Source organism: Lagenorhynchus albirostris, chromosome 7 (assembly GCF_949774975.1).
Source record: "Lagenorhynchus albirostris chromosome 7, mLagAlb1.1, whole genome shotgun sequence".
NCBI lineage: Eukaryota > Metazoa > Chordata > Mammalia > Artiodactyla > Delphinidae > Lagenorhynchus > Lagenorhynchus albirostris.
This window is the reverse complement of record NC_083101.1, coordinates 27,692,499-27,718,357: the sequence shown is the minus strand read 5'-3', so window position 1 is coordinate 27,718,357 and position 25,859 is coordinate 27,692,499. Positions and strand designations below refer to the sequence as shown.

The window sequence follows — 25,859 nt, the reverse complement described above, 5'->3', positions numbered from 1 at the left end:
CTCTTCCAGTTTTCTAAGAGAAGCCAGAATTCTGGATGTTTGCATTTTATCTCCTGCTATTAAAATGTTGACAACTAATAAAGAAAAGAATAACTCTGAGTGAGCCAAAGCAAACACTGTGTTGTCTTTGGACCCCACAATGTCAGTTGCCCATAGGCCACCAGTTTGTTGCCACTGCCTTAGAGAATGTAGAGGATAATAGAGAGGAGTGTTTACATGGAGGCAGGGTAGACCAAAGTCATTGTGCAGCACACTATGAAATTCCATAATCCCAAACCATACTTCAATGCTAAACAATGTGGAAAATATAGCTGACTTCAGAAAAAGAGCTTTAGATTTTTAAAATAAGCTATTAAATATTTACAGTATAGGTGCTAAGAGTTTTGCAGATAAACAGAGTGAACTGTGAACTGTTCTTTGTTTCTGCAGGTGCTTATCTTAATGTGACAGGAAAGTTATGGTACATCTAATCTAACCTATAGAATTCACTTAGGTAGAAAGATTGTTACAACTAGAATCTGTTACATTTGGGCATTGGATTACTCAGGCCTTGATTTACTATGACTCCACTTGAAGATAGTACATTTAACACTGGAGGGTATCTGCTCTCTGGCCGATAAGCTCTTAAGATTATAAAGCTTTTCTCTACATAGTATGAGTGGGAGTTATTTTTTGAGCATCTACTTAAATCCTTGATAGTATACAAAGCACTTCATATATATTATCACTTTCTCTACACAACTCTGAAAGGAAGGCACATTTCCTCTGTTATACATGAGAAAATTGAGCCTGGTACCTTGTGGCAGATCACATGACCTAGAGGTGGAGGAAGTTTTCTAGTCTAAGTTTACCTAGATCTTACCATGACAATGCACAGTGTCCTACAGTTGACCCTTGAACAACATAGTTTTAAATTGTGTGGGTCCATCACAGATGAACTTCTCGCCCACCAGGCGAGAGGGGTTTAATTTTAAAGGGAGGAGGAGTGAGGCTGATGATGGGGAGGCACATGCATTAGTCTACCAAGCAAGGGGCAGAGCTTTTTCGAGGGGGTGGGGTGCCACCCCCTTTTTATCCTGTTTTGGTCCTTAATGTACAGTACTGGCATGGGTAGGTGTGTCGTTTAATATGCTAATGTAGTGAAATCAACATAGAATGAAAAACAAATTGTGCGGGTCCACTTATGCGCAAATTTTTTAAAATAAATACTACAGTACTGCACAATCCACTGTTGGTTGAATCCACGGATGCTGGAATCACAGAAAACATAGAGTATAAAGTTATATGCGGATCTTCGACTGTGAGGGGGAGTTGGCACCCCAGCCCCTGCGTTGATCAAGGGTCAACTGTATATAGATTTTTGTGAAACTTAAAGAAAACTATAGTTTATTATAGAGAATATGCAAACATCTCAAACTTTCATGTTTCATGCTATAAACTAAGGTAAGTGATGGTTTTAAAGACAATCTATTTAAATTAAGATTTGCAACATACTTTTAATTCTTATGCCCCTTAAAATAATATTTGCAACCAAACTGAATGAAATATATGGTATAGATTGGACTTTGTGCCCCTTCCATTCCCTCACTCAAAATAAGAAAGGGATCATTTTACTTACCATTTCCTTTATTTAATGTATAATGATCCACAAAGTTGTACATAACTGTTCCCCTTTTCCTACCATTGCTGTCTAGCTTGCCCATATTAATTGAGTTATTATGTAAAGATTTTAAACTTTAAGAGAATTTCTAGGTCCTTTAGTGAACAAAAGAAAGTGTGTAAAAATGTAGAAGCTGTTCTCTGACTGGTGGCCAGGCAGGCCTGGGTTACCTGCCTGGCGATCCTCTGCCCTAACGTATTTTCTTCCACATGACCAGTACTTTTTCACAAAAATGCACACACCAGGGACCACTTGGACTAACAGGCATCCTTTTAAAAAGATTCCTGGATGGTGATCATCTTTTATCTTGCTTCTGAGAATTGAATAGTCTCTAAGCCTGTGCCCTGCCTGAGCAGATGTTGTGCACAGGCTAAATGTTAATCATTATGCCTGTCTGTGGGCAGTTTAGCTCAAGATCAGGAAGGCGGTCTGGGAAGCAGGTGGGTGGGCTCTAAAAATCTTAACTAAGTGGTCTGCAGAAAGCTCAGAGAACAGTTAGGGAAAGCTACAAAGGACTCAGAATCTCTTGAGAACCTTAGCATGAATCCTTTAGACTAAGAGGTATAGAAGCAGAGGGAAATTTCAATGGCCTGCTATGATCTTTAGCACATTGTTCTTCCTGAAGAGGTCATCTTGACCTTTGTGTATCACATGCAGCTCATCTTCCTGCCTTGAGAGAGGGAAAACGTTTATAAAATACCCACCTACTTTTTTCAGTTAGGTTGAATATAAAGGAGTTGCATAGATCTGTAGGAATATTGCCAAGAAGGCTAAATTTCTATGAGAATATCCAACCCTGGAACTGAGGAGTGGAGAAAAGAAATCATTATTGCCTCCTTTCATGTCTACAAATAGCCTTTTGCTCTAAAAGTAGATGGAATGGGTGGAGCTGGGTGGGGGAGAGAAGAAAGAAGCAGCAGAGGAAGAATAATAATTGTCAAATGAACTGAAGCTTCTGAAAATTAATGAGAGCAAACAAAAACTTTTGTAGTTTAGTTTGGAAGTGTTGGGTCTGCTCCTAGACTCAGCTGGTCTGATAACAGAGAAGAGAGATTGGAGGTGTGTGGATCCTCTCTTGCTTCTGTCTCTTCTTTCAAGGAAAGTTATGTTCAAACTGGAAAGTGGAGAGCAACATAGTTAAGAGTTGTTCCGTCCTCACTGAGGGGGTGGGATTTAAGACAACACCTAGTTGATTTAAATGGGTCATCCAATACCCTTGATTCTAGACATTATAATGATGCTTTTTTACATCAGCATTAATTATATATATGTGTGTGTGTGTGTGTGTATACATATATATAGTATGTATATAGTTAATATGGTAGGGTATTTCCCTCTGAAAACCTTTTATTAAATAACTGGCTTATTAGCCCCTGGATCATATCTTAGAATAGGGGAAATAAGGTTTTTCTCTTCAGGGAAATTGTATCTCAGATCACCAAGGACATTTGTCAATTGTTGAACTGAAGAATTATAGTAAAAAATGCTACAAGTCTGGAAGTTGTGGGAAAAGGTACTAATAGACCGGAAATGAGCAAATGTGGTTTGTATTTCGAAAGGGATGAGAAGGTGGGTTCCCTAGACTGTAAGTGAGGTTGGTATTGATTCTTGGCATTACTCTAGAGCCAGGGTCAGCAAAGTTTTTCTGCAAAGGACCAGACAGTGAATATTTTTGGCTTTGTGGGCCATATAGTCCCTGCCACAATTGCTCAGTTCTGCCATCATAACATGGAAACAGCCAAAACAGTTTGTAAACAAATGAACATGGCTGTTTTCCAATAAAACTTATGTACAGAAGTACAGATTTAGCCCACAGGTGGTAGTTTGAAAACCTCTTCTCTAGAATAAATTGTTAAATAGGGTTTTTTCTTGAGTACATAGGGAACTGGTGAGAAGTGGGAACTAATCTGGGTTCTTCGAGAATAGATCAGGCTTGGGAAGTTCTTTATCAGTTTTCAGCCGAGTTACTGTTATACAAGATCAAAAGTATAGTTTATTTCGATGTCATGAGGCCTTTGGCAGAATGTTTCAAAAGAAGCTTTGTAGAAGATGAAAAAATGTGAACCACTGCAGTTAGGTGCCTGCTGCCTTTTAACTGATAGGAAACACTGGCAGGTGACAGTATAAGTGAGCAAGCAGCAAATGAATGTCACCAGGACAATTTAATAGTATGATTTCCTTAAAATGTTGTATATATTAACTTTCAAGATAAGAAGACCTACAAACCTGATATAGTAATATATTGTGATGTTATGCCAATTTGTATGATGGAATTTCATATATCAAAATCATACTATATTTCTCAAAGAGCAACATAATTTCTTGCTGCTCCATTACTGTAAAAAGTTTATGAACCACAAGTAGTGACCTACTCAGTACAGTACTCTCTCCTTGGCCCTGAAAAGTTCTGCATTTTTAACCAATAAAATTAAGCATATAATGGCAAGCTAAATTTTTGATAACTCAAACCTCATCTTCATACCAGGTTCTTAATAACTAACACGCGTACAGTTGGAACATTCATAAATTAAAGACCATCTCTCCTGGGCTCAATGTTTAAAACTTTTCAGACAACACAGTGTAAAGTAAGCCCTTCGTGTCCTGCAGTTTTCCAACAACTTCCATATTTTGGACTCACCAACAATTTCTTAAGTCAGCACAAAACCAAAAATTTCTCAGGACCGTAAGTTTTTTGGGGTTTTTTTTGTCAAAAGGAAATTATTAAAATGATGAAAAACACCAAATCCATAAATCACTAAATGTGTATACATGAATATATACATCATTGTATTTTTTTCACATTTTTTTATTCAAGCAGAAAGTCACAAAAATTATAATCATCCTCATCAGTTCACTCAGTCCCATGTAATTTTTTTTCATCTTGATCTTTTGTTAGCACCTTTATGAATGCATCAGTTTTCCATTAGATTTCTGAAAATGCTTATTCATTCAGTTCAGCAGTACAGTCAGTTACCAGAAACCTGTACTTGTCAGAGTCTTTTCCATGCATTCCTTGAAGATGAAACCCTTTTATAGCAACATTTTTGCAAAACCATCAGAGTGCACCTAGAATTGTGTGTAAATGACAAAAGACTTAAAAATGACCACAGTTAAAGGTTTAATGAAAGTTCGTAATAATGCAATTGACAAGGAAATTTAGTTATTTCTGAGATATACATTTTAAAGCAATAACTAGAATTATGACTTATAACATTATACCAGAACATATAAGATTTCTAGGAATCTCATGTAATGTCTGAAACATTTATATTAACATATTTCCATACAAATAACCCAAAGAAAGTTTAGTATTAGTTTTTTGGGGTTTTTTTGAATTTTTGAATTTTATTTATTTTTCTATACAGCAGGTTTATATTAGTCATCAGTTTTATACACATCAGTGTATACATGTCAATCCCAATCATCCAATTCATCACCCCCCCACCCCCACCCCCCCGTGGCTTTACCCCCTTGGTGTCCATACATTTGTTCTCTACATCTGTGTCTCAACTCTGCCCTGCAAACTGGTTCATCTGTACCATTTTTCTAGGTTCCACATACATGCGTTAATATACGATATTTTTTTTTCTCTTTCTGACTTACTTCACTCTGTATGACAGTCTCTAGATCCATCCACGTCTCAACAAATGACCCAGTTTCGTTCCTTTTTATGGCTGAGTAATATTCCATTGTATATATGTATCACAACTTCTTTATCCATTCGTCTGTCGATGGGCATGTAGGTTGCTTCCATGACCTGGCTATTGTAAATAGTGCTGCAATGAACATTGGTGTGCATGTGTCTTTTTGAATTATGGTTTTCTCTGGGTATATGCCCAGTAGTGGGATTGCTGGATCATATGGTAATTGTATTTTTAGTTTTTTAAGGAACCTCGATACTGTTCTCCATAGTGGCTGTATCAATTTACATTCCCACCAACAGTGCAAGAGGGTTCCCTTTTCTCCACACCCTCTCCAGCATTTGTTATTTGTAGATTTTCTGATGATGCCCATTCTAACTGGTGTGAGTTGATACCTCACTGAAGTTTTGATTTGCATTTCTCTAATAATTAGTGATGTTGAGTAGCTTTTCATGTGCTTCTTGGCAATCTGTATGTCTTCTTTGGAGAAATGTCTATTTAGGTCTTCTGCCCATTTTTGGATTGGGTTGTTTGTTTCTTTAATATTGAGCTGCATGAGCTGTTTATATATTTTGGAGATTAATCCTTTGTCAGTTGATTCATTTGCAAATATTTTCTCCCATTTTGAGGGTTGTCTTTTGGTCTTGTTTATGTTTTCCTTTGCTGTGCAAAAGCTTTTAAGTTTCATTAGGTCCCATTTGTTTATTTTTGTTTTTATTTCCATTTCTCTAGGAGGTGGGCCAAAAAAGGATCTTGCTGTGATTTATGTCATAGAGTGTTCTGCCTATGTTTTCCTCTAAGAGTTTTATAGTGTCTGGCCTTACATTTAGGTATCGAATCCATTTTGAGTTTATTTATGTGTATGGTGTTAGGGAGTGTTCTAATTTCATTCTTTTACATGTAGCTGTCCAGTTTTCCCAGCACCACTTATTGAAGAGACTGTCTTTGTATATCCTTGCCTCCTTTGTCATAGATTAGTTGACCATAGTTGTGTGGGTTTATCTCTGGGCTTTCTATCTTGTTCCATTGATCTATGTTTCTGTTTTGGTGCCAGTACCATATTGTCTTGATGACTGTAGCTTTGTAGTATAGTCTGAAGTCAGGGAGTCTGATTCCTCCAGCTCCGTTTTTTTCCCTCAAGACTGCTTTGGCTATTTGGGGTCCTTTGTGTCTCCATACAAATTTTAAGATTTTTTGTTCTAGTTCCATAAAAATATGCCATTGGTAATTTGATAGGGATTGCATTGAATCTGTAGATTGCTTTGGGGAGTATAGTCATTTTCACAATATTGATTCTTCCAATCCAAGAACATGGTCTATCTCTCCATCTGTTGGTATCATCTTTAATTTCTTTCATCAGTGTCTTATAGTTTTCTGCATACAAGTATTTTGTCTCCATAGGTAGGTTTATTCCTAGGTATTTTATTCTTTTTGTTGCAGTGGTAAATGGGAGTGTTTCCTTAATTTCTCTTTCAGATTTTTCATCATTAGTGTATAGGAATGCAGGAGATTCCTGTGCATTAATTTTGTATCTGCAACTTTACCAAATTCATTGATTAGCTCTAGTAGTTTTCTGGTGGCATCTTTAGGATTCTCTATGTATAGTATCAAGTCTGCAAACAGTGACAGTTTTACTTCTTCTTTTCCAATTTGTATTCCTTTTATTTCTTTTTCTCTTCTGATTGCCATGACTAGGACTTCCAAAACTATGTTGAATAGTAGTGGTGAGAGTGGACATCCTTGTCTTGTTCCTGATCTTAGAGGAAATACTTTCAGTTTTTCACCATTGAGAATGATGTTGGCTGTGGGTTTGTCATATATGGCCCTTATTATCTTGAGGTAGGTTCCCTCTATGCCCACTTTCTGGAGAGTTTTTATTATAAATGGGTGTTGAATTTTGTCAAAAGCTTTTTCGGCATCTCTTGAGATGATCATATGGTTTTTATTCTTCAATTTGTTAATGTGGTGTATCACATTGATTGATTTTCATATATTGAAGAATCCTTGCATCCCTGGGATAAATCCCACTTGATCATGGTGTATGATCCTTTTAATGTGTTGTTGGATTCTGTTTGCTAGTATTTTGTTGAGGATTTTTGCATCTATATTCATCAGTGATATTGGTCTGTAATTTTCTTTTTCTTTTTGTAGTATCTTTGGTTTTGGTGTCAGGGTGATGGTGGCCTCATAGAATGAGTTTGGGAGCGTTCCTTCCTCTGTAATTTTTTGGAAGAGTTTGAGAAGGATGGGTGTTAGCTCTTCTCTAAATGTTTGATAGAATTCACCTGTGAAGCCATCTGGTCCTGGACTTCTGTTTGTTGGAAGATTTTTAATCACAGTTTCAATTTCATTGCTTGTGATTGGTCTGTTCATATTTCCTATATCTTCCTGGTTCAGTCTTGGAAGGTTATACCATTCTAAGAATTTGTCCATTTCTTCCAGGTTGTCCATTTTGTTGGCATAGAGTTGCTTATAGTATTCTCTTAGGATGCTTTGTATTTCTGCCATGTCTGTTGTAACTTCTCCATTTTCATTTCTAATTTTATTGATTTGAGTCCTCTCCCTCTTTTTCTTGATGAGTCTGGCTAATGGTTTATCAATTTTGTTTATCTTCTCAAAGAACCAGCTTTTGGTTTTATTGATCTTTGCTATTGTTTTCTTTGTTTCTATTTCATTTATTTCTGCTCTGATCTTTATGATTTCTTTCCTTCTGCTAACTTTGGGTTTTGTTTGTTCTTCTTTCTCTAGTTCCTTTAGGTGTAAGGTTCGATTGTTTATTTGAGATTTTTCTTTTTTCTTGAGGTAGGCTAGTATAGCTATAAACTTCCCTCTTAGCACTGCTTTTGCTGCATCCCATAGGTTTTGGATCATCGTGTTTTCATTGTCATTTGCCTCTAAGTATTTTTTGATTTCCTTTCTGATTTCTTCAGTGATCTCTTGGTTATTTAGTAACGTATTGTTTAGCCTCCATGTGTTTGTGTTTTTTACGTTTTTTTCCCCGTAATTAATTTCTAATCTCATAGCGTTGTGGTCAGAAAAGATCTTGAAATGATTTCAGTTTTTTTTAATTTACTGAGACTTGATTTGTGACCCAAGATGTGATCGATCCTGGAGAATGTTCCGTGTGCACTTGAGAAGAAAGTGTAATCTGCTGTTTTCTGAAGGAATGTCCTATAAATATCAATTAAATCTTCTGGTCTATTGTGTCATTTAAGGCTTGTGTTTCCTTATTAATTTTCTGTTTGGATGATCTGTCCATTGGTGTAAGTGTGGTGTTAAAGTCCCCCACTATTGTGTGACTGTCTATTTCCTCTTTTAGAGCAGTTACCAGTTGCCTTATGTATTGAGGTGCTCCTATGTTGGGTGCATACTTATTTATAATTGTTATATCTTCTTCTTGGATTGATCCTTGATCATTATGTAGTGTCCTTCCTTGTCTCTTGTAACATTCTTTATTTTAAAGTCTATTTTATCTGATATGAGTATTGTTACTCTAGCTTTCTTTTGATTTCCATTTGCATGGAATATCTTTTTCCATCCCCTCACTTTCAGTCTGTATGTGTCCCTAGGTCTGAAGTGGTTCTTTTGTACACAGCATATATATGGGTCTTGTTTTCATATCCATTCAGCAAGCCTGTGTCTTTTGGTTGGAGCATTTAATCCATTCATGTTTAAGGTAATTATCGATATGTATGTTCCTGTGATCATTTTCTTAGTTGTTTTGGGTTTGTTTTTGTAGGTCCTTTTCTTCTCTTGTGTTTCCCACTTAGAGAAGTTCCTTTGGCATTTATTATAGAGCTGGTTTGGTGGTGCTGAATTCTCTTAGCTTTTGCTTGTGTGAAGCTTTTGATTTCTCCATCGAATCTGAATGAGATCCTTGCTGGGTAGAGTAATCTTGGTTGTAGGTTCTTCCCTTTCATCACTTTAAGTATATCATGCCACTCCCTTCTGGCTTGTAGTGTTTCTGCTGAGAAATCAGCTGTTAACCTTATGGGAGTTCCCTTGTATATTATTTGTTGTTTTTCCCTTGTTGTTTTCAATAATCTTTCTTTGTCTTTAATTTTTGCCAATTTGATTACTATGTGTCTCAGTGTGTTTCTCCTTGGGTTTGTCCTGTATGGGACTCGCTGTGCTTCCTGGACTTGGTGGCTATTGCCTTTCCCATGTTAGGGAAATTTTCGACTATAATCTCTTCAAATATTTTCTCTGGTCCTTTCTCTCTCTCTTCTCCTTCTGGGACCCTTATAATGCGGATGTTGTTGCATTTAATGTTGTCCCAGAGGTCTCTTAGGCTGTCTACATTTCTTTTCATTCTTTTTTCTCTATTCTGTTCCACGGCAGTGAATTCCACCATTCTGTCTTCCAGGTCACTTATCCGTTCTTCTGCCTCAGTTATTCGGCTATTGATTCCTTGTAGTGTAGTTTTCATTTCAATTATTGTATTGTTCATCTCTGTTTGTTTGTTCTTTCATTCTTCTAGGTCTTTGTTAAACATTTCTTGCATCTTCTCAATCTTTGCCTCCCTTCTTTTTCCGAGGTCATGGATCATCTTCACTATCATTATCCTGAATTGTTTTTCTGAAAGGTTGCCTATCTCCACTTCATTTAGTTGTTTTTCTGGAGTTTTATCTTGTTCCTTCATCTGGTACATAGCCCTCTGCCTTTTCATCTTGTCTATCTTTCTGTGAATGTGGTTTTTGTTCCTCAGGCCACAGGATTGTAGTTCTTCTTGCTTCTGCTGTCTGCCCTCTCGTGGATGAGGCTATTTAAGAGGCTTGTGTAAGTTTTCTGATGGGAGGGACTGGTGGTAGGTAGAGCTGACTGTTGCTCTGGTGGGCAGAGCTCAGTAAAACTTTAATCCTCTTGGCTGTTGATGGGGGGGGGCGCTGGGTTCCCTCCCTCTTGGTTAGAACCGTAAGTTTTAGTTACAGAGTACGTATACATTCCCTTCTAAGACTCAGACATATTTCATGTTATGTTACTTATTCACATTTCCCTGAAAATGCCAATGCTATTCTAGAATGCAATGTAAAAAAGAAGGAAAAAGTCTGAGTGGTCAAGGAAAACATGGGGCAGCAGAAGCAGGTATGATTTAATAAAAGTATGTCAGCTGGGGACTCAGTACTACAAGGGACAGAAAACCAACTCAGTCTGGCCTAAAAAAGAGCAAGAGTGAGAAGGGGGTGGGGGAGAGAGAAGAAGGGAGAGATTCTTAGCAATTTATTAGCTTCAATAACTAAGAAGTCCAGAATCTGGCTAGTTCCTGATCTTGCAAACATTGTCACCCAATGCGAGTACCTGGTTCCTCTCCCTGTTCTGACTTCCATTATGTTGGCAAAACAGCCATGGCAATTCGTACCCTCACACCTTGCTGTCCAGAAAAATGAGAGAGCTGCTCTGTCAGGAGCACCTATGGAAGAGAAAGGAAACTTCTTTTTTTCCCCCTGGAAGCCCCAGGGAACATCTTTTACTTTCATAGGCTCTGATTAGTTTATGTACGAATCCCTGAATCGTTGTAGGTAGAACACGTTGATTGGCTTACATCAACCAAGGCCCACCCCAAGAGCTGGAGGTAGTGTCAGTCTCACTCAGACTCCAAGAGAATGGGGAAGGTCTGTTTTCTTAAAGGGAATTTAGGATCCTGCCCCAGGAGGGAGGGGTATAAGATCGGCAGCAAACAGCTGTCTATTGCAAGAACTATGAGATAAGACAGCATAGAAGAAAGTACCAAGGAGGAAGGGTTCCAGATAAAGCAGCACAGCAATCTGATGGCTTTGTGTGTGTGTGTGTGTGTGTGTGTGCAGCTTTTAAAGCATCACTGAAGTGGTAATAATGCATCACTGATATGCATGGTAATGAACCCAAGATATCTAGGAAAGTTTAAATTATGGTTTGATTTACTAATACATGGAAGAAGTTAATGGATATTGGAAAAGTTTATGTGTGTTTTAATAAATATCAGTGTTTTTAAAGGACCTAAGCTAGGCTAAATGAGAAGCTCTCGTTACCATATCAGGTTTTTTTTTTTAATGTCTCATATTTCCTTGTGCTTAATCTAAATCTGTACCTCACCAAAGCCATGGGTTTAACTGTGAACTAGTTTTACAAGCTATGCTTTAACTATGTTTGGTTTAAATCTTAAAGGTTACATGTACTGATGAAAAACTGTTTTTGCTTTTGTCCAGAACGCATACACAGCCACAGCTATCAACAGCACCAACTTCTGCACCTCAGCGAAGGACGCCTTTGTCATTCTCGTGGAGAATGCTTTGCGAGTAGCTGCCATCAACACAGTGGGGGATTTCATGTTATTCCTAGGCAAGGTAAGGAGACCAAGTATATTATCTGAGACAGACAGTAAATTTTTGCATATGCGTATAGTTGCTCTTTAATTTCAAAAATATATGTAGCCCACAAAAAACGTAAAAGTCACATAATATACAGCAAGCACTTACAAAACCCTTAATATGTGTCAAGCACTGTTCTAAGTACTTTACATGTATTGTGCTCATTTAATCCTCGTAATAAATTTGTAAAGGAAGTACTGTTATTATCTTCATGTTATAGATGGGGAAACTGAGGCACGGAACAGTTAAGTAATTTGCCCATTACATATTTTGAATTAAGAAACAGTCCATGTAATGGTTAGGGGCACTGCATCTGGAGCCTGACTGCCTGGATTTAAATCCTGGCCTGACTAGCTGTGTGACCTGAGGCAGGGTATATAACCACTCTGTGCCTCGGTTTGTCCATTTGTGAAATTGGGGTAATAATAGTGCCAAACCCCTAGAACTGTGAGGGTTAGACTGATTAATACTTGTAGGGTACCTAAGATAGTGCTTGATACATTGCAAGTTCTTGATGAATATTAGCCGTCATCGTTACTATATATAAACCCCTTAAAATAGAGCTGTTAGGGAATGAGACCTAACTGTCCTCAAAAGTGTTTTTCTATTCTGTGCTATTAAAATCTGCAAAATATTAGATAACATTATAATTGAGGACTCACTTTATCTTTGTATCTATATTTCAAACCATAAAATACTCAGAAAACTTGAAAAATTGAGTTAAGAAAACGGCACCACCACTATAACCTAATAACTTATTTTTATATTCCCTCCCAGTGTTTTTTCACAGGCTTATATTTCTATAGTATAACAATCCTAGTATACATAGCTATTTCTTCTGCTATTTTCACTTCATATTCTGTCATATACATTTTTTGCATTACTTTGATAATCTTCATAATTACTCATTATCATGATGGCCACTGTTCCATGAAATGCTGTTCTCTTACTGCTGAACACTTAAGTTACTCCAACCACTGTGCCTTTAAAATGTTTTTGAAAGGGAATTAAATATTTGATGTAGAAAGGCATTGATTAGCACTGTGTAATGTAGTTTTAAGTTCTCAGGCAATTGTCATCTAAAAAGAATTATAAAACCATACAGATAGTTATTTTGAAAATTTGTAATTAAACGTACATTATGACTCCTGGATTTGTTTTTGTCATGTTTTAACAATAAGAGGATAATTTTTATAGTAAAAATTGAATGAGTTAATTCATGTTAACAAATGAGTACAGGTCTGACCCTGTCAGTAACCATTGCTATTATTTATGTGCTATATGACTAACTCAGGAAGGCTTCAGATTTTTTTGTTCATTTTTCATGTATTTATAATTGACCCCTACTGCTAAGAAAGATATGAAGCAACTTCAAATAAAAACATATATAATGCAGAGCAATTAAAATAAAAGAGAAATAAGAAGACATATAGAGAATAAGGGAGAAAATTATACCAAGTGGCAACATTTGATCACGATGATAATTTTAGTAACTCTGATTGAGACGCTTGCTGAGTACCAGGTACTGAGGGCAGTGCTTTATGTGAAGTGTTATATTTGGTCCTCCCCTGTAAGGAGACCTACTACTATTATCTTCATTTTACAGCAAAGGAAACCAAAGTTTAGAGAGCTAAGTAGGTTGTCCAAATTTAGAAAACTCGAATGTGGCAGAGCTGGAGTTCAGACTCAGATCTGTCTGACTTCAAAGTTTTTAATCACTGTGTGCTATAATTGCCTCAACTGACATTAATTTTGTCCCTGGGCCTGCCTTTTTTTTTTCCCCCTAAAGCCTTTTGATTCTGATGATTGTAAACTACTGGAGATAATTCTAAATACAGCATTACTTATAGTAGTGACTAATTGTAAACAATCTACTGCCTGACAGTAAAGGTTGGAAATAATAATCAACAGACTATTCACCTCTTAAACCCTGTTTTTTTATTTTATTTTTTTAACTTTTTAAATTTTTTTTGGCCACGCCGTGTGGCTTGTAGGATCTTAGTTCCCCAACCAGGGATTGAACCCAGGCCCATGGCAGTGAAAACGCCAAGTCCTAACCACTGGACCACCAAGGAATTCCCTAAACCATGTTTTTTATTGAGTTGATAATGTGTATAATAAGTGGAAAATCTGAATAAAACTACTAGACCATCACAGAACCATTTTAAAATGTGCATAAAAATGTGCGTAAGAAAGAGAAAGAAAATTAATATCTCAAAATATTTTTAATAACGATTGCTTTGAAATATTGAAAATATGAGTGATTCCAAGCACCTCCCCCCACTTTATCATATAATGGTAAAGTTTCTATGATATGATAGAAACTTTGATAAAGTTGATAAACTTTATATGATAAAGTTTCTATATTAAGTATGCATTTCTCTTGTAATGGAAAAATATATACAGGATAAAATACAGTGTTTTAAAATTGGCTTTGAGTTTTTCAGCAACCGAATGACCTGTCAAAATTTTTTCTTTAGGTTTATCATAACCTTTTAGTCATTCAACAAATATTTATAGAGTGCCTACTGGTAATGTACTAGGGGCTAATCTGGGTGCTGCTTATATACTAGTCAATAAAGAGAATTTAAAATCTGGTAGAAAAGGAAGTTTTGTATCCCTTTTTTCACTTCGTGTTATATTATGAGCATTTCTCATTTTATTAAAAATGTCTATATAGTTGTTGTATCATTTATTTAACAAAGCCTCTGGGTTCTTTTGGTTTTTTTACAGTTGAACTTTTCTCAATTTTTTACTATTATAAAGTGAAACTTTTGCATACCAGTTCTTGCCCACATTAATACTTACTTCCTGAGGCCAGAATCCTAGAAGTAGAATTAATGAGTTCAAATACATAATAGGATTTTTGATACATATTTCCAAGTTGCTTTCCAGAAAAATATAATTTTGAATAACATAATATTTCTAATGTTGTAAAAACAAGACTTTTAAAACCATGAAAGGTAAACACTTTTTAAATTGAGAAATCAAAAAAGGAGAAAGATAAGAGGAAAAAAAAAACTTCTGGGTTTCCAACATACTAAGATAAATTCTTGTTTTCCTTTTCCAAAAATATAGTTCTGATCACAGAATACAATAAATCTTTTAAAGAGTTTCTTTCATTACAATTAATGAAATTAATGGCTACTAGTATGCAGAAATAGTTTTTGATCAGATAGTTCAACTAGGTAGATCATAATAAACATTATGAAAGGGTCAGGAACAAACTACTAGTACATGGAACAACTTGGGTGAATCTTGAGGGAATTATGCTGAGTGAAAAATGCCAATCCCAGAAGATTAAGTGCTGTATGATTCCATTTATATAACATTCTTGAAATGACAATATTATATCAGTAGAAATGGAGACCATATATGTGGTCACCCAGTTAGTGATAGGGGAGGGGGGAAGTAGGAATATCTATAAAAGGTTAAAGCGAAGGATGCTTGTGGTGATGGAAATGTTCTGTATCTTTGTCGTACCAGTATGAATATCTGGGTTGTGACTTTGTACTGTAATTTTGCAAGGTGTTGCCATTGAAGGGAACTGGGTAATGGGTACATGGAATCGTTCTGTTACTTTTTATAACTGCACGTGAATTCATAATATCTCAAAATTTTAAATTTAATTTTCAAAATCTTGATTTTAGAAAGAAAACAAAAGACAGTGTCATGTATTCCATTTCTATGAAGCCCCAATGATTTTATGGAATGGTAAATTAGATTTGGAAGAGACCTTAGCTCCTCTAGTTTAGTGGCTTGTGACCTATGATCACTGGCCTACAGGGTCCTCAAAGATTAAGAATAGTGATTTAGAAGCTTTTTAAACATTTTTAAGTCTAATAGGTATTGCATTTTAAGTCTAATAAATATTGCATACTGCACATTTATTGCCAATAAAACTATACCAAAAAAATCCCCCAAATCTTGTTTCTTTGCTTCTGTTTGAAATTATTTTACCTCTAATTTGATCATACTTTTTATGACAATTAGATGTTCTAGCTGACAATTTAATCTGGCTTCAATTATTAGAAAATGAAAATATGAGTTATTTGTTGATGCTATTTTGTTGGTAAACAAAATCTTTCAAAACAGGGGTTCCATGGGGGAAAAGGGCATCATAAATGCAAGATTTATGATGACAAAAAGAAAAAAAGAAAGAAAGAAGCTAAGTTTGCCAGTCACTATGTTAAATGCTTTCAGAATGCTTATTTTAACAATTACGGGATGTATGTCCTATTGTGTCTCTCTTAAAGATGGAAAAACAATCTCAGAAAAGTTAAGTGAACTTGCTTAGAGTCACAAAACTAAGAAGTTCTAACTGATTCAGTCCTACATCTTTCTGACTCCAAAACCAGCATCCTTTTCTTCCTGCTTCTCACATCCTACTCTGTATGAATCTCTTCTACTGCATCACAAATAATTTATCCTTTATAACAAGAATGTCTAAACCTTTAAAATCAAACATCCTATTACCAAAAAATGATTTGAGCACATTTCCCCAATATATTTACATTTATTTATTAATGACGTATGTATAGCTTTCACTAATATATGCTTTATAACGTGTAAAATTTTAAACGTATGGGAAATACAAATAAAAGTCCCAGGTGATTCTCTTAAACCTTCTCTGGGCTATGTGTGCTCTACCATGGAGATCAGGGATATAGAGCAGTACTCCTTATAGGCTGTGGACTTTCTAAGAATCACCCGAGGTTTCTTTGAAAATGAATATTGCTAAGCTTCATATTAAATCAAACCAATCAGATTCTCTGGGGGCAGGACCCAGGAATCTGCATTATTCACAAACTCCCCAAGGGATTTCCAGCCCCTCTAATAGTTTGAGAACCACTAATGTATCCTCTGCTTGAATGAGTGCATGATACCCTTTCATTATATTGGGGAGTAATTATTAAATTATTAAATTAAATTGGGGAGTAAATTATTAAATTGACTTTTTAAGCTAAATGTCACTAGTTTTTGAAGTTGGTTCTCATGTGACAGTATTCTACCTTAACAGTTTTTGTCTCAGCATCTACTTGTCTGAGCCACATCTTCTGCCTATAATTGACTTTAACATTTCAAATGTGGTTTAACTTTTAGTGCCATAGAGAGAGTGTAAAGCAGCTGAGTTCTCCCATAGGGTGGATGTAAAAACATTGAAGAAGAGTGTAAGAAATAACTCATCCTAAAATTGAAACAGAAGAGGGGAAAAAAAATGGACCTAATTAGCTATTTGTGGACATCACCCCAGAAAATAAGTCACTGTGAGAGAAGATTCATAGGTATATTGCCACAAAAAATGATGAGAGGGGAGCAGACCCAGATTTGCTCCCTAAAATCATCTGAGAGAGGGATCAATTTATAGCTTAACCACTACATCTTCTGATGCATTATAATTCCTGGTTAAGATAATGGTGAATGAGAGATGTTTTGGTGTTGATAAATAGTGAGGGAAAGGCAAAAGAAGAATTCTCAGTCTGCCTGTCCTCAGCACTGGGCAAGGAAAGGCTGCTGTGGTTCTAGAGAACTCTTTCTTTTCTTTTGTTATTTAAAGCTTGACGCTAGGCCAGGTAAAGGGCTGGGGAAGAGTGTGGCTAGGATTCAGTGTAATCTGTTACGGTGATATATCAGTATCCAAGTATTTGCTGAATTTTTACCTGGAAAGAGTACTGGTGTTGGCATCATAAGACCATTTTTTGAATGGTATCTTATCTTTATTCTACTCTGTGGCCTTGGGCAGATCAGCTAGCCCCTCTAAGCATGTTTCCCAATCTATAAAATGAGGGTGATAATGTTTGCCATAAGCCATTCATAGAGTTATTGAAAAACTGAAATAAAAAGTATTAAAAGGAACACAGAAAATTTAAAGTGCTGCATGTACAGTGTTGAAGCATCAGAGTAGGTGGTTCTTGACAGTAGGCAAATGGCTGTTTCTTTTATTTTTACAGCATGAGTGTGTTTGGCAACCTCTTTCTCCACAAATAGTCCAAATCAACACTTCATGGCAAATCATATTAAATTTACCACATATTCTATGTGAAATAAAATATGGAACAAAGAAAAAGCTCTTAGAGGTGTTTGTTGCAGCATTATTTATATCTGAAAACAATATGTCTCCAAGTATAGGAGAATGGTTAAATAAATTTTAAATCACCCATAAAATGTAAATATGTAGCTGAATAGATATTTATGAAACATTTATGATATATAAATATTAATGAAGAGCTTTTAATGATATGTTTATATAATACTATTTCATATATGTAAAAATGCTTAGAAAAAATACATAGCAATACCCTGAAATGTCAATAATTTCCTTCTGAGTGCTAACAGTGTGTATAATTTTTTTTCTAAGATATGTATACATTTATCTTAAAAATTGCCACAGATGCTGAATAAGTGAAGTCTTAGGAAACAAGCATAACATTTGGAAAACTTGATTATTTTTAGTGTCAACAAGGATGATATTTATGTTATATGATGTACATGTATATGGGTATTTATGGATTATGCTTTCTAACTTGCGGTGGCATGGACTCATACAACCATCATTTATAAATGGAGAAGTCTGCAAATGATGAAGAAATAGTGGTTTTCTGCAGGAGGTTATTAAATGTGATCTTTGTTCTCTCTGCTTTAGGTGCTGATAGTCTGCAGCACAGGTCTGGCTGGGATTATGCTGCTCAACTACCAGCAAGATTACACAGTATGGGTGCTGCCTCTGATCATCGTCTGCCTCTTTGCTTTCCTAGTCGCTCATTGCTTCCTGTCCATTTACGAAATGGTAGTGGATGTATTGTTCTTGTGTTTTGCCATTGATACAAAATACAATGATGGGAGCCCAGGCAGAGAATTTTATATGGATAAAGTGCTGATGGTAAGTACCTCAAATGCCCTCTACTGCTTTAAGGATAAAAATACTAATATAAATATTTTGTAGACTATTCTCTGTATTTAATTCCCATTATATGAAACTGAGTAATTCAGAATTAAACCTTCAGCACCCGTGAATGAGGTTAGTCTTGGGGAAATCAGGGAAGAAGATCCTCTTGGCATGAACGAGACCATTTCAAATCTACCTTGCTAGAGCAGTTTCCCATTAAGAGTCCTGAGTTCACACTATTCCATACTGCTCTCTCCATCTCTCCAGTTAGATACACTTGAATCGACTTTTTTAGCCCTTGAACTGGAACATTGGACAGCTAGTCTTCTAAGTGCCTTTTCCTGAATCAGAACTCAAAGACAAAAGTTTTATTTCCCAGGTTGTAGTGCCTATCTGTATTTCTCCATCCACCACCTTTCCAAGTATTATTGCTGTCAGCCCTGTTAAAACTCATTATCCTAAGTATTCCAGGCCAAACTGAAGGAGTTTTGTAATGAATACAGATTATCAGACCCATGACTGGTAGATGGTATTGTTTCCCATTAGTCAAGATCTGAACCTTTACACAGATATTATATTCAGATTCTTTATAGTTACGTAACCTCTGCAGCTTCCCTATATTAGAACCTCAATTAAATTTTTTAAAAAATTTAGAAACCATTCTAAAATGGTTTAAATACTAGTTTCAATGTCAAATGCTGCCCAATTAAAGATGTGTTTTAATAAAGCTATAAAATATTCCTATCTCAAGAATGGATAATATTTAAGATTAAACATTAGACCTTGAAATAACACACCATCTTCCAGAAACATGGTTTATCTAGTTAAATCTAAAATAAATGTATTACTAAATAAACTAGATTCTTTTTTTTTTTCAATCTCGAAAATTCCAAGTGATTCAACTGACCTATTTGGTACTCATTATCTCTTTTACTAAGAACATTACCAGCTACATTTTGGACATTTTCATAATCTCAGTTATAATCCTAACTCAATTACAATCCTATAATGACGCTAACAGAGCGTCATAACTGTTATTTTCATAATGGAATTTGACCTAGAAGCATCATCTCTTGTGTGATTAAGGCATTTAGGAGGAGAGGTTTGTTTTTGTTTTTTAAGCCACTGAAGAAAAGCAGAGTAAAATATATAGTTTTTATTATTTTAGTTTTCTCTATAAGAATGATGAGGATATTGAACGAGGAAGTACTCCATAAACTTTGACAGGATAGAAATGTTTCCTTCAGGGCATAATCCCATTTTAACTACTTCTATCCACTGGTTCTGGTTGTTACTCCCTGTCTTCCTGCTTTATGGAGTAATCTCAAGGCCAGATAGACTTTTTTTTTTCAAATAGCTTATTTATGGCTTGGTAAAAACAGTATACTATACTTAGTGGTATCAACACTTTCTTTTACCTCCTAGGGTTATTTTAAAGAGGAGGCTTATAGAGTAAAATGTTGTTGCTTTTCCATTTAACCTTGATATGGAAAAAGTAACACAACAAATAAAACAATATTCTAAGTGTGGAAAAATAGTGTTTTCTAAAACACGAAAGGTATTTTCTCTTTCAGATAGAACTGACATCTCTTTGAGCCTAAGTGAGATTGTCACAAGGAATGGTGGGAAAAAAGATTTTATATCAAGATTGCATCCCCACAAATTTAGCTGCTCTTATGTGTGGTACCAAATATTACTTATTGCTGTGTTTTTAGGCCATCCATTTACCATTACTGAGTCAAAAATGTAAATATTCTTTAGAAATCATCTACCAACTGAAGTCTGAAAGGACCTAAGAATTTATGTAATCTGGTCCCTGTTTTGCAGGAGTTTGTGGAAAACAGCAGGAAAGCAATGAAAGAAGCTGGGAAGGGAGGTGTTGCTGATGCCAGAGAGCTAAAACCGATGGTAGGTGGAGATGAGGAGGTGGCCGCCCTCCAAGAATTTCACTTTCACTTCCTCTCTCTCTCTCTCTTCACTGACTGCACTTCTTCAGGAGAAGCTTTTGTGATCTGTGTCACGCAGGACGTGCTGCTCTTTCTGTTTGTGTGTTTACCCATCACTTGGATGGCAGAATTCTTGTCACAACTGAGACCACCTTCTGTAAAAGTAAGCTGAAAGGAACAGTGTTCATGGCGGGGCAGGGGATATTTTTGTCCCCGAGGTGAACTTGCAGTTTCCATTTTTTTCTTTTTAACTGTCAGTGTTTAGTTTTCATGGGACTGAACATTTGGTTGTGCACTTGAACTGACGGTTTGATACTTATTTTAGAAGTGATGATAGCAATTCCTTTCAACTTGCTGAAATTCATATTCCCCCCTTCTTTTAATATTGGTTTGTTTATGTTGCTGTCTTTTCCCCTTTGCTGACTTTTTCTTCTGTTGCTTGGATTGTACTTTCTTTGTTTCTTAAGCTATTTTTCAGTAGCAAACAAGGCTATTTCCGTCAACACCCACATTCCCACTCAATAAGACAATCTGGTCTTCTCCAGCCTCAGTTTAATTGTGAGAAAGATAAATTACCTCTGGTCAGTGATATATATATAACCACTCTCCTTTCATTTGAAAAAAGCAACTTAAAATTAACCAGTATAAGAAAATCCTGAGTAGCTTTTCCCATATATATTCTCACCACTGCATAATGACAGATGTCTTTAGCTATATTGGTCTAATTACTGCTTGTATTACAAGTGTATTATTCTTAAATAGCATGTTTATTTCAGAATATTATATAATTGCCTCCATCCTTAAGCACTTAATTTTAAAACAATGTGCCTTCTATTTGCATATAATGTCCAAAAAAAGGAGAGGTGAAGACTCTCTTTTCTTTCTCCTTTATACTTTAATAAATGGTTTGATTTATAGGTGTCCAACTTAAGAAATATGTAGTATAAAACAAGCCCATCTAAGTATGTAAGAATGAAGGAAATGGCTTCATTGCAGGGGTGGGGGGATGGTATATGTATATGCAAAATAACTGCATATTCAACCTACATTAAAGCCTCAACAGAATGTTTAGATATAAACTCTTCTCTGTAACCCCATCCAGTGCCTATTTTGGTGTTGCTCTTAATAGCATTGATGATGATAAAGTCAAAACTTCAATGTTTATATTCCCAAGGCACAGATCACTCTAATCATAAGTAAGAGCTTGTAGAATGGCCATGTAACTCTTATTTTTAAGTGTGCATCAGACAGCACTGGATGAACAGGGAAGGGATGCTAATCACCAATCCCTCCTGTCAGGTTACTCGCCTCCCTGCCCTTTCTTTCTGCATCCCTCTTACTTCATGTGGGCTGAGGGGGACCACAGTGAAAATTCTGCCAACCCTAAGATAGCCTGGAAAAATGAGGAAGGTTTCCTTCTTGCCACTGCTTGGTTGTCCTAATTGTTCAGAAAATAAGGTTTCAAACCTAAAACTTTTAAAAGACATATAAAATCTTAAAATGTAAACCACCCTTCCCCCCCTTTTCTGTCTTTCCAGTGGTTGAAGCGTACATTAAATCACTCTTCAGTAACAAGCATTTAAAGAAAGGGAGAAATAATTAGAGGTTTAGGACTAGCTACTTCGACCATGAATTGGCATGTATTTCTGTATTATTCTTGAGGGAAAGATAGCTGAATTGTGGTAGACCAGAATGCAAATATACCTTCTCTTACCTAAACCCCTGATTCATAGGTATTAATAGTAGGAGAATTGCCTAGGTTATGTGGCATTCTATCAGAAGCCAAAAATGTAGAAATTTTTTCCCCCTAATATTACTTTCAGCTTTAAATTAATGTCCCTTAATTCAAACACCACATTAAAATCTTCATTCCACTTTTACTTTTATTTTATGTTGTTCGTTGCTTGCAGATTAATGGCAAAGCCCTCTGCCGTGTCCCAAAATACATCTTCTGTGTGCATTGTTTTTCTGGTCCTTTGGACATTGTAGCATTTGATCTCTAAGAACAACGTTTTAAGTGGTTCAGAAAGTCCCCATGAGAGATGTGTGAATTGTTGCTCACAGGATAATTAAATCTTTCAAGCATATCAGTACCTCTAAATCTGCTCTCTTTCGAAGTATGCATGTTAAGAGTTGACCCGTAATACCACCACCATCTTGTGTGTGTCCCTAAAGAAGTACCTGAGAAACTCCCTCCTAGAGTTTGGGGATTGGTAGAATTTACGATTGCTTATTTGTGTTTGCTTGGTTTAATTCACGTGTTATTCCCATAGATGAAAGTTCTGTTAACAGAGCGTCATAACTATTTTGCTGCATCTGTAGAAACACTGCTGTTCGAGTTCACTGTCTGTCTCCTTAATGAGATAGTTTAATATGAGTTTTTTTTAAGTCTATAAAATAATGTTCAGAAAAATGAGGTTTAAATTTTTACATTTGACAGGGCATCACTAAACTAAACATAAGTACTTCCAGCTTTCCTCTTAGACTTTTTTTTTTTTGAGAGAGCCTCACTAGTTAAGGAAACTTTGAAGGTTTGTAAGGTCTTTCTATAAATCTTTGAAAATTATTTTAGAAAAATTTACCAAATGTGATGTAGAGGTTTAAGAAAGAGACATCTGGCAATCTGCTCGCTATCATACAGGAAAAACTTACAGAGAAAATGGAGGAAAAAACCTGGGCACTATAGCAACATAGACTAGAGATGAATTCTCTGCATATCTCAAAGATGACCCAGAGGGAAGTGTGACTTTCTACAATCACAGGAATTTCAGACCCTGGAATTTAGGTTTGGGGGAGAAGGATTCTCAATCCATTTTTCTTTATTGCTGTTTGTGACCATCTGTGTATTTGTACCATCATTCATGATCTCCTTTTAATGGTAATTGTCTAAGATTATACTCTGTATGACTTTGTTTTCTAGGCTTCGGGAGCAAGTTCTGCTTGAACCTAGCCGACCGTTATGGAACCCATTGACATTCCAAAACAATATATACACATAACTATGTATTTGTGTGTGTGGGTGTGTGTATATATGTATATGTATGTGTGTATATATATGTATATGTATATACACACACACACATAATCAGCCAAAATCAGAGAACAGGAACAGGGATTTAATACCTTTTTTATGCTTATTTTTGTCAAACATGTACTCCTTTCATACGGGTGGCTTTTACAAGGCAACTGCCGTCATTTAATGTTTTCAATTGTAATTGTCTTAATGGAAATGTTAAGGTTCATATCTGATTAACATTTTTAATAACTTAGAGGAGATTTTAACTTTAGTTATTTAAATTAGGTAAAATTATTGTACCGAATTCTCTGTCTAAAGTTTATTCGGGGTGATTTCCCTGATGTGTGCATAAAATCAAGACCTTATTTTACTGATGCATAAGTCCTAGTGGGATGAGACTAGGCATATGCTTTCAGGTAAATAAGGAGTTACTCCATTCAGTTTTCCCCAATCAAAGAAGCCATGTCATTTTCCTTTTAGAAACATACAAGTGGACCCAATGTGGGAATTTTCGTAATAGTTCATGCATTTGTCAGCCAACATTAAAAAGTAACCAACTCCTCAGGTATTTGTAGTTTACCCTAATGCTTCTATAAGAGAGTAGGTAAAAAAAGAAAGGGTAGATAATCTTTCTTATGCAAACTTTTCTCTTATATTTTGTCTTTCTTTCATTTTGACGTTAGTAGCATCCTCCACACATTTGTGTGCCTGATTTGAAAGGAAGCTGGGGTACCCAGCAAGTTTAGCCTTTAAGTTTCTGTGTATAGGTTTGCAGACTAAGTAATGCTGGAAGGAATAAAAAAGGGAGAGAAACATGAAACACAAAGCATTGAAAATTCCGGTACTTGGGCTTCTGCTTCAGAGGAACTTCAATGGCTTAGGGCTAAATGGCCATTTTATTCAAATGCTTGCTATAAATCTGAAAACATACTGGCAGGTGCTCCTCTCCTTGGCAATTCATTAAGTATCCAGAATTCTACAATGTTTAACTGAAGAATTGGTTAATGTTTTGATCCTCAAGTGTTGAACGTTCTTTGTGTTTGGGGATGGGTTTTGGGTTTTGGGGGGGTTTTTAATTCCTGAAGCTTACCAGATATGAATGGCTAATATTTCATTGTTCTGCTTATTGTAATGGTGAATGCTTTAAGAAAAAAAAGTGTAATTTGCTAAGAATAATTCATGATCTGTTTATGCGATAACTCCTTTTTGTTACAATTTTTTTAAAAAAAGCTATTTTTGTTAATGTAAAGTAAATATTTCAGAGCAGGTTTTTTAAACTTATTGCACTAAATATAGGCTCTGTACAAAAAAAAAAAAAGCCTCAGCATTTTATCATTCCATGGAAGGAGAATCTTTTGAAAGAAAGCATTGCCTCCTACCAGAATTAGACAGTGAATTAGACCGGTATTATGGAAATGTGTACAATTAATGTCACTAGGGCTTAATAAGCAGCTGTTTGCTAATGTGCTTCCTTTCAAAGGGTTGGACCTTTAAATTGCTGCAAAAGGTAAATTGTATTTTTTTTTAAGTATCCGTGTTCTTTACTCTAGATAGGCTAAAATTTGCTAACTGCCTCGGTTTCTTTTCAAAGCTCATGTAATATTTCTGATTTTTCAGAATATTTGCAATAACAGTCCGGAATTTTATTTTTATTTTTTTTTTTAAAGAAACAGGAGCTCACGTCTTGGCAAGATCACAGAAAACAATATTGTGAGAGTAGCTATTTTGAAACAATAATTCTCCAGAAGTTAACATTCTAACATGTGATGTCACTAAACGATATCATTGTACTCTTTTATATCATTTGAAATGGAATAAATATAATTATGTAACTAACAATTATCCAAATAGGTGAGAGAGCAAATCATGTAGGAAAATTCAGTCTACCTTCTGTTTCATAGCCACACAGATTGTGGGCATTAAGAAACATTGGGAACTAAATTTAGGCTTGGCAAAAGTATAGAAGATGGGTATCAAAACAGAAGACATTACAGGAGCTACTTATCTTAGGAGGTGTCCCTCCAAAGTGACCTGGTGGAATTCTTGAATTTGGAAATTAGGTTCTACTCACTTGGCCATCCCAGCACCATGGACTCTTGCTGCTCCCTGTTCCATATGCTCGCAATCTCAGCTGTTTGGAAGCCACCAGGAATGCTTTCTAATTATCATTTGCAACTAGAACTGTAATCAGAAAGAAATTTTGTATTTTTGTATAACTTGATTGTGTGCCATTTTATATAACAGGTCCTGTTTTACAAATAAATTTTGTTTTACTAACATTGTGTTTAGAAATTATGCTCTATGTGTAACCATGTCATTTGAGTTCCAAATTAATTGCCAGGCTGTTTCCCCTAAGTGAATAT

The 25,859-nt window shown here is 35.7% G+C and overlaps 1 protein-coding gene across 7 annotated transcripts in view; it reads left to right on the top strand.

Annotated features, from left to right (window-relative positions):
• Positions 1 to 25,859, top strand: part of SLC44A1 (solute carrier family 44 member 1) — a 212,778-nt gene that overhangs the window by 133,571 nt on the left and 53,348 nt on the right. For 4 of the 7 annotated variants that reach the window (XR_009541529.1, XR_009541531.1, XR_009541530.1 and 1 more), the window contains exons 13-15: positions 11,487 to 11,624; positions 18,292 to 18,528; positions 20,362 to 20,442. Coding sequence is in view for 4 of the 7 variants with exons in the window: in XM_060154708.1 (XP_060010691.1) it covers positions 11,487 to 11,624; positions 18,292 to 18,528; positions 20,362 to 20,442 (456 nt within the window). In the remaining 3 variants the exon portion in view is untranslated. Of the gene's footprint in view, positions 1 to 11,486; positions 11,625 to 18,291; positions 18,529 to 20,361; positions 20,712 to 23,400; positions 25,774 to 25,859 lie in introns of those variants that run through there. The other 3 variants (XM_060154707.1, XM_060154705.1, XM_060154706.1) reach the window with 3 other exon arrangements.